Source organism: Doryrhamphus excisus, chromosome 4 (assembly GCF_030265055.1).
Source record: "Doryrhamphus excisus isolate RoL2022-K1 chromosome 4, RoL_Dexc_1.0, whole genome shotgun sequence".
Taxonomy (NCBI): domain Eukaryota; kingdom Metazoa; phylum Chordata; class Actinopteri; order Syngnathiformes; family Syngnathidae; genus Doryrhamphus; species Doryrhamphus excisus.
In genome coordinates this window covers 5059898-5077948 of record NC_080469.1, presented here as the reverse complement: position 1 = coordinate 5077948, position 18051 = coordinate 5059898, and the positions used below count along the sequence as shown (strand labels likewise).

Genomic DNA, 18051 nt, shown 5'->3' with positions numbered 1-18051 from the left:
TGTCAATCATGTACCCATCGGTGATAGGTTCCCCCAAACCCGAGCTTCTCGTCAAGAAGATCTTTTGTCAATTGTGTCAAGCAGGGGTCTCAAACTCAATTTACTTGGGGGCCACTGGAGCTCGGGTCTGGGTGAGACTGGGCCGCATCAGGTTCCCCCCCCCCCAAAAAAAACTCATTTATTAAAAACAAAAAATTTGAAAAAACTTTGCTTTGGTTCCAATTTTCTACAATAAAAGCTCTGATAAAACATTCCACTGTTCTCAAATATCTTACTTTTTATTTTTCTACACAAAAAATAAGATGAAAAATAAATAAACAAATCAAGGATAAAGAAAATCAATCAATCAGTAATAAATAAATAAATATAATAATAATAATAAAACGGCAAATAATAAAAACTTAAGAAACCACATATAGTTGGTGGGTAGACTAATTATTTTTTTTTCAGATTAAAATTAACAAAGCATTATTAGAGCCCTGTAGACATGACAAAACACGGCTGTAGTCACATTTATACTCTTTTTATTTACAACATATTGCGCAACTGCAGGGTCTCGAGACACATGCTAACTCGCAAACTAGAGAGCTAGCGACCTAAACGGTAGCCTTCAAGTTATTTCCTTTAAAACTAAATAGCTAAAAACTTACCACTTCCACACGGATAGGGAGGATAACTATTAACAGTTATTTAACCTTTAACATGAACATTAATCAAACGTAATAATTTTTTCTGAGTACATGATACCATACAGCATCCATATCAAACTTGCGCGGGCCGTACTAACATTAAACTTTCATATCAAGGCGGGGGCCTCAAACTCGTGTCCTGCGGGCCATGTGTTAGAGACCCCTGGCGTAGAGAGACCAGTCGATCAATTCCATGGTTTAGATTTAAAGAGCATTGCAGAGAGCGGCTCTTAAAAGCATGACACAGGACTAAAACAATACATAGAAGCAAAGCAGGGAAAATAAGAGAGAGGAGAGGGGAAAGATGTGTATATACGATATATTGTCATGGTGGGGTCGTAATATCCCTTGCACTTAACACGGGTGACTGTGGTTCACAACCCAGCCACGGTCTATTTTTATTACCAACTTTTAAAATGACACTAGCCCTCACAGTGTCTGATGAAAAACATTCTCACCGGTTATGTCCCCACTGAAGGGCCAGGTATCAAACTCACCGCCCACCACTGTTTAAGTGACATTTAACAAGACAGTTGCAGGAACTCAAATGTGTCCCGGTACTGCCGCAAAGGAAGCATGTTACATAGTATGTAGTGATGTAGGATGTCAATATTTGGCATTTGAGCTGTTTCAGTGATGATTCATGGGTGACCTTTGCTAAAACTGGCATGATGAACTATATACCGAGCCTATATATCGAGTACCTAGTAAATACTGATAGAACTATGTAAAAAAAAAAATGCCATTATTTTACACATTTTAGATTAATTGAAGACTCTAAATCAGGGGTCTCAAACACGCAGCCCGCGGGCCAAATGTGGCCCGCAGGACACTAGTTTGAGGCCCCCGCCTTGATATGAAGATTTAATGTTAGTGCGGCCCGCGCAAGTTTGATATGGATGCTGTATGGTATCATGTACCCAGAAAAAATTATTACGTTTGATTAATGTTCATGTTAAAGGTTAAATAACTGTTAATAGTTATCCTCTCTATCCGTGTGGAAGTGGTAAGTTTTTGGCTATTTAAGTTTAAAGGAAATAACTTGAAAGGTACCGTTTAGGTCGCTAGCTCTCTAGTTTGGAAGTTAGCATGTGTCCCAAGACCCTGCAGTTGCGCAATATGTTGTAAATAAAAAGAGTATAAATGTGACTATAGTCGTGTTTTGTCATGTCTACAGGGCTCTAATAATGCTTTGTTCATTTTAATCTGAAAAAAATAATTTGTCTACCCACCAACTATATGTGGTTTCTTAAGTTTTTATTATTTGTTGTTTTATTATTATTATTATATTTATTTATTTATTACTGATTGATTGATTTTTATTCTTGATTTGTTTATTTATTTTCCATTTATTTGAGAACAGTAGAATGTTTTATCAGAGCTTTTATTGTAGAAAATCGGAACCAAAGCACTGAAAAAGTTTGTATATTTTTCTGTTTTTAATAAATGCATTTTTTTTTTTGGAAAACCTGATGCGGCCCAGCCTTGTCCAGACCCTAGCTCCAGTGGTCCCCAGGTAAATTGAGTTTGAGACCCCTGCTCTAAATTGTTCAGAATGTTACCGTCTGTATGTGCCCACCAACTGGCTCGCAACCAGTTTTGGGGTACACTGTCTGCTGCCCAAAGTCAGCTGTGATAGGCTCCAGCTTACCACCGCGACCAAAGTTGCAGAAAATAAATAAGTGAATTAATGGTTGTGGGGAGAAATGTCGAAGGACAGCTGATGTTTGCATTGACTTGGCATCAAGATAGCTGTGGAGCTGTGAAAGATACCAGTAGAATCCTACCGGGAGTGCATGAAGGCATGGCAGAGAAGCCTGGGAAAGTGTGTTAAACTTCATAGGATTACTGTACTTCGAAGTGGTGAACTTGGAAGTACAGATTTGAGATATAGTTTTTTGTGACACCACTTCTAGGATGTTTACGTAACCATTCATCTTATCAATGTGTATGTTCAGAACAGGTTCCTATGTATTTGACACACTTGTTGATTAACTACAGTATGTATTCCGTTTGTCATGTATTAAGATATTTAGATTATTTTTCTTAAACACAAATAATTGTGCTTACACAGCAATGTTGCCACTGTACACAGGTGTCGCTGTGTTGTATCTAGTTTATTGACTAATTTGCTGACAAATTATACGAATTATACCATTCCCTCGCCACTACTCCTGCTGATGAAGCTGGTTGTCATCACTGAAGACAAAGTTTGCCAAGTAACCATCCAGCTGCACAAATTGATGTCTGTGTTTGAGGATAGATGACTACTTTTTGGGGTTGTTGCTGAGTGTTCCACTTTCAGGGGGAAGACATTAATAAGGATGCATAAGACACGTGGACTTTGAACATCATCCACAGTTACTGTAGCTTGCAACATAAATCAAACACAGAATGTAAAAAAAAAAAAGTCTAATCCCCAGTCAGTGTGAAAGCAAAAATGTTAGAATGGTAGTCATGTACTCTACTGCAGGGAGAAGAGTTACAAACTTTGAGAACGCTTTAAGCAATCCTTTTAATTCCAATGCCAGAATCAGATCAACTAATAATATTAAGATGTTCCTGCAAAAGTAATGGCATCATGTGGTGCAAAACACCATACGGTCTAAATGGATGAGTAATTTCATTAATTGTCATTGCATTCACAATTAGCTGAGCAGTCAGCACAGTAATGTGCTAAAACTGTTAAAGTGCAATAATTACTGGGAGAACCGTTATGTGGTGCTGAGTAATCTTTGCAAATAAAATACTGGCCTGCATCCATGGGAAGAGACTTATGGAACCCAGAATACTACACAGCAGGCATAAAAATACAATTCATCATCCTGTGAATACATAGTGCAAATACACATGGAGCATCATTATCGGGGGTCATGTACGTATTTAACAATAATAAATAGCTGCATGATGCTTTGTATGATTTGGACTGTTTATACCACCACCACACTCAAACACAAAACACAAAACACAGACACACACCACATTGTTTTTAAGTTATTAACATTTTTCATATGGAAACTGAAACTTTATAAGAAACCATGGACTACTGTAATGCACTTTACTCTGGAATTAGCCAAAAGTATCTCCCCTGCTTACAGTTAGTCCAAAACTCTGCGGCACGGCTTTTAACAGGAACAAAAAAAGAGGAGCACATCAACCCAATTCTGGCCTGCCTGCATTGGTTGCCTGTTCGCTTTAGGATTGATTTTAAGATTTTATTCTTTGTTTTTAAGGCGTTGAATGGACTGGCCCCAAATATATCTCGAACCTCATCCAAATTTACTCTCTAGCGCGGTCACTTATGTCCGAGGGCTAGCTTCAACTTGTGGTACCCAAGACGAGACTTGGGGAGACTGAGCCTTTTCTGTGGTTGGTCCCAAGCTATGGAACTCCCCTCCCAAGTAAAAAAAGGCCCCCAACATCGAAAGCTTTAAGTCTCGTCTTAAAACCCACTTTTATTCTCTGGCTTTTAACTCTGAATGAGTTGTATGGTCCTGTGTCTTTTAGTTCTTTTTTAATTTTAATTGGTTTTATTTTTTATACTTGTATTGCTTTGCTTCTTGTTTTTAATATTTTAATATATATTTTGCTATTTTATTTCATATTTGATCTTTTAGTTTTGGATTAAATTCAATTTGTTACTTTATTTATTGTATTTTATTTTTACTTATTATTATACTTATTATTTTTACTTTTCTATTTTACTAGTCTGTGCAGCACTTTGGAAACTCTGTTTATAAAATGTGCTATATGAATAAAGTGGATTGGATTGGATCATGTTAATCCAATTACTCCACTAACCAGTTCCACACACCCAAAAATATTAACATTATTATAGTTTTACATGTGGAAAACAAAGCAAAATATTAAAATGTATACTTTATTGCAAACTTCAGCAGCAGGCACAGTTATCATAACACGCACACCAGCCGGCTCACTATCTGTTAGGCGTCTTTATTAAACTGTTCCATCTGCGAACTGTTAACGAGGTAGAAATTCTTAACTGGTGGGTCACAAATCCATTTTTATGGGTGGCGGGTCTTTGCTGGGCCAAAAACGAAACACAAGGAAAGTAATATTTGATTCTGTCTGGTATTTTTTTAACACAGGTTATTCACTAATTCAATCCCAGCCATTTTTCAAAAGACTTCCATATCAGAACAGGATATTTTTCGATGATTTTGACTGCTTTTTCAAGGCACACAGAATTGTGTTCATCGTGTTCTAGGGCTATATAAACATGGTACCTGGATCTTGTTTTGCGAAGTTTCTTAACAAAATGGAAGACTGCATGACTCAAGCACAGTGAGCAACAGTAATTGGGCACACACACACACACACAGCCAAATGCTTAGCAATGGAAATGTTGTTTCAGAATCTTATTAAATACCAAGCTACAGTAACTAATGTGTCATGGCAACAATGGCAAACATGGATTCTGTGCGTGATTTATCATAAATGTCTCTGTTTAAAGTCATTGAGGGAGACTAAGCCATTAAAAAAAGGTGAAGCAGTCTGATCTGCATGCTAATGCCAAAACACAGCTTGCACACCTGCACAAATGATCATTACTGTAATTACAAATGCTCCAAAAGCTGCTGACAGACAATTTGACCTTTCTTGAAGATGCACCAGAAAGGTGATGATTGAAAACATCAACAGCAAGGATTCATGCGTGATGATATGCATACATTGAACAAATATTTGATTGTTTAAATTGACTGTATCCGTATTTGTGGGGTGTTAAATGTTAAATAAAAACGTATTTTTAGGGAAGATGTGACAGCTACACTGTAGTGTTAAATTAAAAATAATATTTAATGGTATACTTCATGATAGAGTAAAAAGAATGAGTCCATGGATGAATCAGTGCATTAAAAAGTTTGGTGAACTAATGTACTGTATAATGAAGGCTTTGTTTGTTCTCATGGGTCCCAGTGAGGATAACACTTCTGTCTGTGACTTCTCCTTCAACTTCCTTTCTGGAGTTTCCTTTTTCCTTTGCCAATCAAAAGGAGGTTGACTGTGATGAGTGAAGGAGGGCCAAGTGTAATCTAGTGCAGTGTCCCTCCTACAGTGGCGGTTTTAGATATGAGCTACATGGGCAATTTGCCCAGGGCGCCGCAATGATTCATATTTATTTGTGCCCGGTCCCCCCCATCCTCCCCTCCCCCCAATGGTCACATAAAGTCAATGACAGACCGACAATTTTCATCGCCATGGAAAAAGTAAAATGAAATTCTTTTGAAATTTGAAGTTCTTTTGTAAAAGATGAGTCTTGTCCTATCATCTCTGTTTTCTATATTAACCCTTAGATGCATGAGTGGGTCAAAAATGACCCGGTCAGGTTGTTTTCTTGAAATATCTTCATAATTAAAATTTTGTATCATTTCATATTCCAGGTATTCCTCAAAAAACATGTTTTTGATATCATGCCATTCACATTTTTAACTTATCTTTTATACATTTTAAGAAATTTTTGTTTTTGTGTTACTACCCTAACCTTCCATAAGTGGGTCAAAAATGACCCGGTCAGGTTGTTTTCTTGAAATATCTTCGTAATTAAATTTTTTTTATCATTTCATATTCCAGGTATTCCTCAAAAAACATGTTTTTGATATCATGCCATTCACATTTTTAACTTATCTTTTATACATTTTAAGAAATGTTTGTGTTACTACCCCAACCTTCCATAAGTGGGTCAAAAATGACCCGGTCAGGTTGTTTTCTTGAAATATCTTCGTAATGAAAATGTTCTTATCATTTCATATTCCAGGTATTCCTCAAAAATCATATTTTTGATATCATGCCATTCACATTTTTAACTTACCTTTATGCAACACACAATGGATTCTCACATTTTCTATTGTTGTACGGGGTCATTTTCTTTTTCAAAGATGGAAAAAAGTGAAAAATTAAGATGTTTCTAACATGAAATAATTCTTGTGTGGTCCTAAATATAATACTAAATTATCATACAAGTGATTATTCATAACCAAAATGGCAAAATTGGCATAAAAACACATTGATTCTACTATGGGTCATTTTTGACCCACTTATGGGAGAGTGTATGGTCCAGTCACTCGTGCATCTAAGGGTTAAAGCTGTTTTAGAGTCTGTCCATAGGGTATCCACCCTGCAGGGTTCTCCATTCTGTTACTCAGTCGGAGAAAGAAAAGTGCATTGATAGCACATAAATTGTCAGCTCTGCCAAATACTGTACATTGTCCTATTTCAGTATATGCTCCTGCTCAAGGTCACAGAAAAGCTGGAACGTATCCCAGTTGACTGTTTTTCCTCTATGCTGTGGCCTAATTCAGAATGTCCTTAAATTTGAATCAGATAGCTATCATGTGTTTTGATACATATATCTGGGAGTGTCATGCACTGTCATGCACAACTGACACACCCACCAAAGGCTATGTGGATTCCCGCAGAATCTGCTCTTTTCGATAATCAAGTAAGATTGTCTCTTCATGTTTTTTTGCCACTCCTTTTAATCCCCTGCTTTTGGTGCTGTTTCTGCAGTGTGATTCACTTCACTTCTTGGTCTCCAGCCACCTCTTCCAGTTCCACTGGGAGGACACCAAGGCGTTTCCAGTCCAGCTATGAGACATAATCCATTCAGCGTTCCCTAGGTTCTGGGCATGCCCCGAACACCTCACGAGAATATCTCACCTGCTCGCACAGATTGCTTCAGCTGTGCAGTAAATGTACAATAAGTTTGTAATATCTGACCACTTAAAAGTAGATGTAAACGGGGAGTACAAAAGTGGAATTACTGCACACACTACACTGGAATTGGGAATAAAGTTGGGAATAGAGTTTTATATGATCCCAACAGACAAGGTACCATGGAGAATTGCATATAAAAAGTTTGAAATTCAAGATTCAAATGCACATCCCAACCTGAATATTTTTGTGGTATTGTGACCTGGTGAGCTGGTACTCGTATCATTGTAATAATTCCAGACTGATATGACCAATATTTTCAGTCTAATATGACTCATATTCAAACTTGCAATAACAAAATCATTGAACAGCAGCAAGGAACATTTCAGCAGTTACTTTCTAAATCAATAATTGAGTTGATGATCCTTGAAGCTTTTTTCCTTACCACTGTCGCTGTTGTCATCCACCAGGATAATCTCTTTAAGCAGGTGAGCTGGAGTGTGGTTCACAACGCTGTGGACGGAGCGCAATATCACTGACAAGGCCTCGTTCACAAAAATGAAGACCACAGAGATCTGAGGCAGGTCTTCTGGATATGTCAGCTGCTTGCACCTGTAAACATCAGTTTACATTATTATTATTATTATTATTAACCACCTTTAAATTCTAACAAAATATTCAGTACTATTCTATTATACATTTGAGTAAATTGTATATAAAAGGGAACAATAGGGGTGTCACATTGGGAATCACTTCTAACCTCAAGATGAGGTTATTTCACCAGACCTTAGTCTTCTGCAAACAGAACAGTACAGTGTTTGCTGTGTGCAAATGCTGGTGTGTTAAAATTATATCACCAATAAATTCCAGGTAAATCAGTCTGGCCATCTCCAAGTCCTCTAACATGTAATGTCCCTCTGATGTACTCGTTCCCGATCCTATCCATCCTGGTCACTCCCAATGAGAACCTCAGCATCCACATCTCTGCTACCTCCAGTTCTGCTTCCTGTCTTTTCCTCAGTGGCACTGTCAAACAATATGGCTGGTCTCGCCACAGTTTTGTATACCTTCATTTATAAGCTTCATATTTACACTCTTACTCACATATCACAAACCAACAGGTGCTTATCAACCCACATGCCTAAAACAACTAAAATTAGGAAAAGTTACATATGTTAAACACATAATACCCACTATGTGGGTATCAAAATAGACACTTACACACTAATATACAGGCTAAACTGGTGAGCTAGGAAGCCCATGCATACACTAGTTGTGTTATTTGTGGTTGCACTGGGAGTAAGAGAGGCATTTGTTGTCATCATCTCTTGTTGCTGTTATTTACACTATACTTGATAAGTCAAAAACACACATTTACTGGCCATTCAGCATTTGTGGATGGTTTAAGAAAGTAATCTCTGTGAATACTGAGGATCAATTCCATAGCTTTAGGTTTGAACTTTTCCAACAGAAGGTTAATACCGATCTGACGGTGTCAGTCAAAGCTGGTTATTATTATTTTTTGCTCTTTTCAAAATTACAATGGCTTTTATGTTGTCATTTATTTTTGTACAATTAATGTTGTAATGTTGGTCCAATTATCGGTAGGAACAGTAGTCATATGTCCTGAGTACTCACATTGATCCTCAAACAGCAGCATCAGCCACTCTCTGCCACTTCCAGCTGAGTACAGTGTTTTCTACACAGACATAGTATGACTTTGAAGTCAGAAAATAAAAGCATTGACAGACTAAAAGTCTTTCGATTATTTTTGGCAGAAACTGAACACACCCAGCAACACAACAAAGCTGGAATCTTCCACACCGCTCCAATTAGGCTAACACACAACAGCTGACAAAAACATTTTTTTTACTTGCTTCTGACTTTTTCCATGTTTTTTCAGCAGTGCTGAGTCACTGTGCAATAATAATAAGGTTTATATCAAGTGTTATGGCAGTTATTTGTTTTTCCGTAATGTAACACTTTTTGAAGACCCAAATTCGAGGGATACATTGAATGAGTGTAATGAGCGTAACATAGGCTCTTCAAGTATTTCCGTAAACATCAAGACTGAGAAAATGAAACATTTTGCACTTAGCAGAAGATGCCATTCTTGCAAACGCAGTTAACACATTGATGTCAGAATTTATTACTCTCACAACTAGCTTGATATTAGATCTTGTTAGAAGTCACAGAAGCGGAATTTTAAAAATCATCCCTTGGCAGGTAATATGCACTTCAATTGGAAATTAGAGATGTTACGGGCGAGACTTAAAAGCATTTTTAATTTCTTCTCATAAGACAAGTAGCAGACACGTCCTGCTTGAATGAAATTGGCAATGAATAATTGTGAGATCATATTTCAGCATCTAAAAGTTGCCTGTCTCGATCAAAGTCTGAGCTTCACCACTGCTGTGATCATGTTGTTTTCTAACGCAGCCGGTTTGCCGTCTCAGCTCTGCAGGTGATCCGTTGAACTGGGACATCAGTATGAGTGACAAGCAACTATGGGATGGGAGAGGGTTGGCTACATGCCAGGTATATCCCAGTGTGGTGCTTAACTTACATCCTCTTCTTTGTTGGTGTATTATACTGTATTGTGGCTCGATAATAATCCAAACATGACACCAAAACCATCATACTGATAAAAGGGTATAACTGTCAACTAGTATGTTTAATTCATTCATGAAAATAGGAGCTAAATATTGTGGTTACTTTTGTGTCGTCATATCAATCACCCAACAATAGAAGCTTCTATGTGATGCAGTATTTCTTTCCACTGTAAGTGTTGGCTTTAACCTCTCTTCTAAAGAATGAACATGATTGATGCTCCACAATCCTTCTTTATGCATATATGCTCTCCCACAGCAAGTGTATTTGTTCCCTTCTCTGTGTGGCTTGCCTCATTTAGTCCTGCCAAGTATATAAATACAATGTTAATATTATTTTGCATCACAGTTTTAGTGCAACATTCAGCTGTCTGCGGATGAGAGGCGGGGTACACCCTAGACTGGTCGCCAGCCAATCACAGGGCACATATAGACAAACAACCATTCACACTCACATTCATACCTATGAAAATTTGGAGTCGCCAATAAACCAAGCATGTTTTTGGAATGTGGGAGGAAACCGGAGTACCTGGAGAAAACCCATGCATGCACAGGGAGAACATGCAAACTCCACACAGAGATGCCCGAGGGTGGAATCGAACTCGGGTCTCCTAGCTGTATGGCCTAACCACTCCTACACCGTGCAGTTTTACTGCAACATTCATTCATTCATTCATTTTCTACCGCTTATCCTCACGAGGGTCGTGGGCTGTGCTGGAGCCGATCCCAGCTGTCTTCGGACGAGAGGCAGGGCACACCCTAGACTGGTCGCCAGCCAATCACAGGGCACATATAGACAAACAACCATTCACACTCACATTCATACCTATGGACAATTTGGAGTCGCCAATTAACCTAGCATGTTTTTGGAATGTGGGAGGAAACCGGAGTACCCGGAGAAAACCCACGCATGCACGGGGAGAACATGCAAACTCCACACAGAGATGCCCGAGGGTGGAATCGAACTCGGGTGTCCTAGCTGTATGGCGTAACCACTCCCACACCATGCAGTTTTACTGCAACAGTGCAAGCTAAAATATATACAGTTACACTCAACATAATTTAAAGTGCTACTTTGCATTTTTTTGTAACATGCACAATCTTCCAGTAAAAATGGAAATTTCTGCAAAAAAACATAAATATAATCCACAATGAGGATTTAATAATAATGACGGAAGCTGTACATATCTTGCCTCTCTGCCCGGGTACCTGACTTGTGGAGAGTCTTTGCTTGAGGGTGTGAAGCTGGATAGCAGTTGTTAGACCATCCATTGACATAATAGTTCCATTTCCCTCGTTATTGGATCCAATTTAGGGCATTGGTCAACCTTCCATTTGTGCCTGTCTGCTGTAGTAGACGGGAAGCCTTGTAAAGCCGTAACATGATGTGTTATTGACTCATCTGTTTGTAATTAGCTTGGCCAGCACTCATCATTTGGCCAAGAACGAGTTTTGACAGAAACAGAGCGACAGATGAAGATGTATTTCAAACATAATATCTCCTTCGCCACCTTGCAGTCCCAGACGCTCATTTGGCTTTTTATTCCCCCTCAAAAGCTACATTCATAACCTGTGAATTTGAACATTTAACTAAATGCAGTATGCCCAATGAAGAAGGATAAATCTCCATATCCTCTCTAAAACCTATTCCAGAGATAACCGGGAGCACTAAAAAGAATAACGGGAGTTTCTGAGAAGAAGATACCTAACAATCCAATCTAATTCAGATCCTTCTGAGCCTGTTTCCTCAGCATCCTTCATTGTCTGATTGGTTATCAGCCTCCCACACTGAGATAATTTCACATTAAAGGAGCTGCCGTCCCGTGTACATATTTATTTTCACAGAATATACACACACACACACACACATATACACAATATATATTACAAATCGAGATTAAGATCGCTAGAAGGAGTCAAATGCATCCCCTAGGAAAGGGAGGAGTGGTACTTAAAAACAGAAATGTATCTTCCTATGTATGGCCATTATGAGTTATATTTGTTCTATGAGCATTAGTAATGTTACTCTCCTTCCTGTCAAAATCTTTTTTTTTTCCTCCCAGAGCCATTATCGCACCAAGACCATGGCCCAAGGACAGCAAATAGAGGCTACTTATGTTCCTGGTGGTGTCTTGCTCGGATGTGAAGGGCAAAAAAAAAAAAAAAAAGCAAGTCTGCAATGATTTTATGATTACATTTTTTGTGATAAGGGTACAATTATGTGGAATTGGTTCTGCTGAGACCGCAGAGATCATTCAGTCATGGCTCTATTGACTCGTCTATTAAAAGGCCACTAGACAGGTGGCATGTTGGTCCTACATTTAACCTATACCTGAAGTACAGCCACCTGTCACCAGTGGGGAACATCACAATTAGATCAAGTTGCCAAGATGTGTGACTTGACTCGGTGGGTAAATCAATCACACAGACCCTTGAAAATCATCTCCAAACATCTGTTGTGAAGACAATAAAGCCCCAGATCCACTAAGAGGTTCACTTTTGTTAAGTACAATTAATTTTGTGTCTGTTTCTGCAGAAAAAGCAATCATTAGATCACATGCGTGCACACAATTACTGATGTACTCTGCATGAGTTGCAAATAAAGATTAACTTTACAATGCATTCCACCTGAACTTGAAAGAGGGTCCAAAGAATATGAGTCCAAAGTGCCAGCTAGTGCCATAAAAGCCCAAACTGTCAACTCTATGTCCAGTGCGACTCATAAGGTTTACCAACATACTTTGGGACAGCTGTACCAGCCAGCATCCTTGGCACTCACCTCACTAAACCTCACTCGTATAAAGGTCAAAGCACCAATGTAACCTACCCAGTCTAGCTCGCCCTGCGACATGAACCAGGGTCTACAGTTGCAGGTGACTGAGTGAAATAAGTATAGTATTTCCCTAAGCAAAATCAAATATACAATTAATGAGCTGGATCAAAATGCATGAATCAATGACGTGATGCTCACGGGGCCCCCGAATTACACCCAGGCGAAATGACAGGGCACTCCATAACAGAGACCCAGATTAAATGAATGTTGGTTCAACAAAGCCAAAAAAATTCCCAATTTCCTCAATCAAGTGAATTGAATGTAGATATTGACACCATCAATACTGTATGCATGTTTAAAATAAATTAAACTACCACCGTAAACATGGACTGACCATGTCTTTGGAAGTGGGTTAACTTCCAAAATCAGCAGGGGCTCAAGAAATTACATCCCCCAATGTACATTATATAGTTAGCTCAAATTATATTATATTATATTAACTCAAACAAGGGCAGTTATAGTTGTAAGAACAGCCCGCAGAATGTAGATCCAACCTACTACTACAAAGACAAAAATAGATGCCATTTAATAGCTGAAACAGGTGCTACTTCAACTAATCCTGAACCCGCTCTTCCCTTGTGTCTGAAAACCCATTTTTTGTCAAATCAAAACAATTTCCCAAAACCCTTTTCCATTGCGTATGTACACTCGGCTGACTTTATTAATTAACAAGATACTTTTTACTCGCACTCATTCACTGCTGGAATGAAATGCATTGTTATTGCATCTAAAGTGCTCAGAAGTCTCTCTTGGATGTCAGATTCCGTCTCATTGTCACATCCCACACTTCAATTGTTCTATGACACTCTGTGATACAAACACCATTCAGTCCTGAAAATGCATCAAGCTCCTATCCTATCTCAAATATAATAAAATATTCATTTACTCTAAAATTACCTGTTTCTGACAGACCACTGGGTTTCTCGTACATGACACATATCATTGTCTTGCCATTTCTTTCAGAGTGGGGGTAATGCGTTTTAAATTATCTTATGGGCTAACGCTAGTAGGAGTTGACAGACACAAGTAGGACACACTAATCCTTAGTGTGTTGTTCTCCTTATGATTACACAGACTTTCTTCAGGTACTCAGACTCTCACCCACAGTCCAAACACATGCATGGGTTAATTGAACACTTGAATTTTGACAGTATATACGCATGTGAGTGCATATGGTTGACTCTGTGTCAGCCCTTTGAGCTTGTAGACTGAAAATTATGATAAAATCACTACACTGTGTTAGATATTAAATACGCAGACAAACGACTAAAGCTGCAGTGAGGTGCCAAGTACAGTACATGCAACCATTAATACTTTTGCAGCTTGGGGTGGCCAATATAGGGAATAATGTGTTCCAATCACATTTCCTTGTATTCTGCTTGTTGGATTCTGATAGTATGGCAAATTGACACAAGACACAATGAATGGAGAGACTACTTGCAGATTGGGGAACCGCACTATAGACAACTTTTATGAGATCATGTCCAGCAGTGATGTGTGATACCACTGATTTTGTTTCTAAAATTCAGTCTGGTATTGGCGACACCGATACTGGTAAGAAAGCCAATATTGAGCATCTGTCGTTGGCATAAATGTGGCCTTAAGGAACAAATTTGCTGACCAATTTAGTACCAATTAGATTATGCCTGCAGTAAACAACTGAGTTCCTGCATAATTTGCAATTCGGACAGTTTTGGGGTTTTTTTTTACACATACAAACAGTCCCAATGAGAAGCTCAGGGGAATGTGATTATAGCCATAAACCACCTGCTGTGCCAGACCGTCTCAAATGAACTCTTTTCTATTTTGCATTGCAAGGGTCAATTTGAATTTTTGGGGTTTAATATAGATTCATGCGCCTTTCCAAACATTCCATCAACAACCCCCTGTAGCTAGAGGGCTTTTTGTTGACAATATTACTTTCTCACATACAGTGTGTCTTGAATTCAACAATGCATACAACACAACAATGCATGCAACCGGTTTCGGGAGTCTCTAAAATATGGAAAAGAATCATCATCATGAAGATGAAAGAGAGACAGAGAACTCGATGTGCTTTGCAGAAGCGTCTCCTCTTCATGTGTCTTTACAATAATGGAGCCCATTAACTGCTGCTGGAATCAAGCTGGCCTCCAGTTAGCAACTCTGCTTTTGGCAAGAGCACCTACTGAGCTGAAGATGTTGGAAAAAGACAGTCCACAAAATGGTAACAGACAGACAATGGACATACTTTTTAGGCCTGTAGTCGGGGATGCTTCTGTCCAGGGAGATCCTGTCACTTAGCTGAGCATTGTAGCCGTACTCTTCGTATTTCCCCTCAGCATCACGACTGTCCTCCCCAAGAGAGGCAGCGACTCCTCCCTGACCGAGTCCTCCGGGACCCTCCACCAGCCCCATGGGCTTTGCTAAACCTGCAAAGAAAATGACACATCGTATCAGAGGCGGATGCTAACAGAGCAAGCAGATATAGGTGAGCGGAGAGGGCACGGAGGATGGCAGCTGATCGACATTTGATGACAGCGAGGAGAGACCACAGCAGCAGCTCCGATACAGCAAGGCCCCATCCGGCGGGCATCATTACACTGTCTGTCAATGACAGAGCTGCAAAACACCCACATGGACAAGGACATGACAGAGTTGCACGGCAGAAGAGAAGCTGAGAGACACCATGTTATAAGCCAATACGATTGAATGAACAGCCAATGAATGAGTAACTGACTGCTGCACAGCTGTCATATGAAGACAGAACTATATAAGTATGAGACACGTCACTGACAGATGGATTATGGTTCTGATTATCTCTGATTGCCTGGGATATTTCCACAATGAGGATGACATAAAAATGACATGAGGCATAATACAGTACTGTGATGTTGTCAAATCAGCACAAAGGATAATCAGTGATGTTATAATGAAGTATACAATATGAATATATAGTAAACAGCAGTGGTTCCCAAACCTTCAGACGTTTGACCTGAAGCCATATACCTCCTACTACTAGACACTTAAAAAACATAAACCTTATTGTGTTAATTCACTTGAAATAATGAATTAACAAGGTTTTCACCGGGGATGAATTGGAACACCATCTTCAAGATGAAACACTCTTAATGCAGAAAGTAATCATTCATTCATTCTTTCATTCAGCGGTAGAAAATGAAGGCATTCATTCATTCATTCAGCGGTAGAAAATGAATGAATGAATGAATGAATGAATGAATGAATGTTCATCCCACCACGGGAGATATGTCATGTTATACATATCGGTGTCGGCTGATATCAGTATCGAGAATTGAGAGTTGGACAATATCGGCATATCAGTTTTCGGCAAAAAAGACAACCATCAGACATCCGAATATATAGCCATGGAAAAAATTATTAGATCACTTTGTTTCTTCAGTTTCTTGTTCACTTTAATGCCTGGTACAACTAAAGGTACAGTTGTTGACAAATATAACAAAAATAGCTCATAAAGTTAATTTTTTTGGAAGTACAGCTTTATAGTTTATAAGTGATTATATAGGTGATTTGGAGAAAAATTAAGTTGCTAGACATCCTCTCTTAAATTAAACTCTTATGAGTTATTTATGTTATCATCATCATAGCTGTCCATAACAAATGTACCTTTGGTTGTATCAGGCATTAAAGTGAACAAATAAAGTGAAGAAACAAGGGTCTGTGTCATGCATGAATTGAAACGTTGCAAATGAACTGAGCCAAAGTCAAGGTCAAGGTTTATTTATACAGCACATGAAAAACAAATCGTTCATGCTGCACCAAAGCACTGTACAGGCTCAGGAAAGAAAAACATCTATAAAACAAACTACATAAGCCAAAATAGGGGGGACCCGTAGACAACACTTTTTAGATCTTCCAAAATCTGCACAAATTCAAGCTGTATATGCTTAGATTTGTGCTTCTATTTATTGCACCCACGATCCATCTATGGGCACGCCTTCTCCACTGTGATTGGTCACACACCAAAAGTGCTTCCTAACTACGAACAAACACCACTTTGTAATATAGTTGGTATAGGAGTTGATAATAAAGGAATAAAGTCTTTGGAAAGCTAATTGAAATGTGTTTAATAGCTACTGGCAGTTCATGAGCTACTTGCTGGAAAAACCCTGACTTACAGTGTGTTCACCCAAAGAACAAGCACCGCTGGTGCTCCTCCAACCTCGCCTGCCCAAGGGGAAGCACTCATTGTCGGACTGTATTTTGTTGGCAAAACATTGAAAAGAAATGTTGTGTTGTTTAAAAATGTAAAGAGCTTGGAAATGGGCCTGTGGTTCGACAGGACAGAAGGGCGCTTGCTTTGTTATTTTGGGAGAGAGTGTGTAAGAGTACATTTAAATACACTTGGAAACCACCAAAGGATTTATCAACTTTAGGATGATAGACCAATTTGGACTAGCCATCTTACATTACTCAGACAGCAGTAGAAACCTAACATCTACCACTGGCACACAGAATCATTGGATGGATCTGGCACTGTACAAGAATGAGACCCAGGGAACAGCTCCAATTAATTCAGTTACATTAAAAATTCAATTTTAAATGAGTCTATGACTATTGTTAAACATAAGGTTGGGCATGAATTCAGTTTTTTGCAGACTTGACAGCTTTGTGATAAAGGGAAATTACCGAACAAAAATGCTTTCAAGCTTGAACTTTCAGACATTGTTGATATTGTTCTGGACTTAAGAGTAAACCTTTAATCCATCACCAGCTGTTACATTGTTGCCCTAACGGAACAGTGATCATAAGGCATTGTAGAGGCAGTGTGGTGCACCAGCATGACAGTGAGTAAGAAACGCAATTTGTTGGTTCCTGAACCATGCAGGTTATTTAAAACCACAGAGTCCCCAGATCTTATCTGCCTCTCTGTGATGACTCTGAGTCCTTGGCCATCCCCCCACTGCATTAGCCTGCCTCAATCTGACAGAATTAATTATGGTATTTTATATGTCAAACTTAAAATACCTCTCTGCTCCCATTAAGGTGACTCATCATGACAATATCTATGAAGAGACATCATTTTGATGCTGTGACATTTCTGAAAGAGGATATGGACTAGGACATTTAGTCCCACAGTCAAGTTCCTTACTTCACAATACTCTCAACGTCTGTAATAAAACGCTATATGATAGAAAATAAACACATTTAGTGTACTTTATTGTCATAATTATAACAATATAATGTTTTCTAGGATTTTAGGAGCTCTTGTTCTACTTTGCTGCTCTAC

General features: G+C 38.8%; 1 protein-coding gene across 2 annotated transcripts in view; it reads right to left on the bottom strand.

Annotated features, from left to right (window-relative positions):
• Nucleotides 1–18051, bottom strand: part of galnt9 (polypeptide N-acetylgalactosaminyltransferase 9) — a 74545-nt gene that overhangs the window by 47277 nt on the left and 9217 nt on the right. The window contains exons 3-4 of one of the 2 annotated variants that reach the window (XM_058070779.1): nucleotides 15034–15214; nucleotides 7807–7973 (exon numbers count right to left, since the gene is read on the bottom strand). In XM_058070779.1, the coding sequence (XP_057926762.1) occupies nucleotides 7807–7973; nucleotides 15034–15214 (348 nt within the window). Of the gene's footprint in view, nucleotides 1–7806; nucleotides 7974–8999; nucleotides 9075–15033; nucleotides 15215–18051 lie in introns of those variants that run through there. The other variant, XM_058070780.1, reaches the window with a different exon arrangement.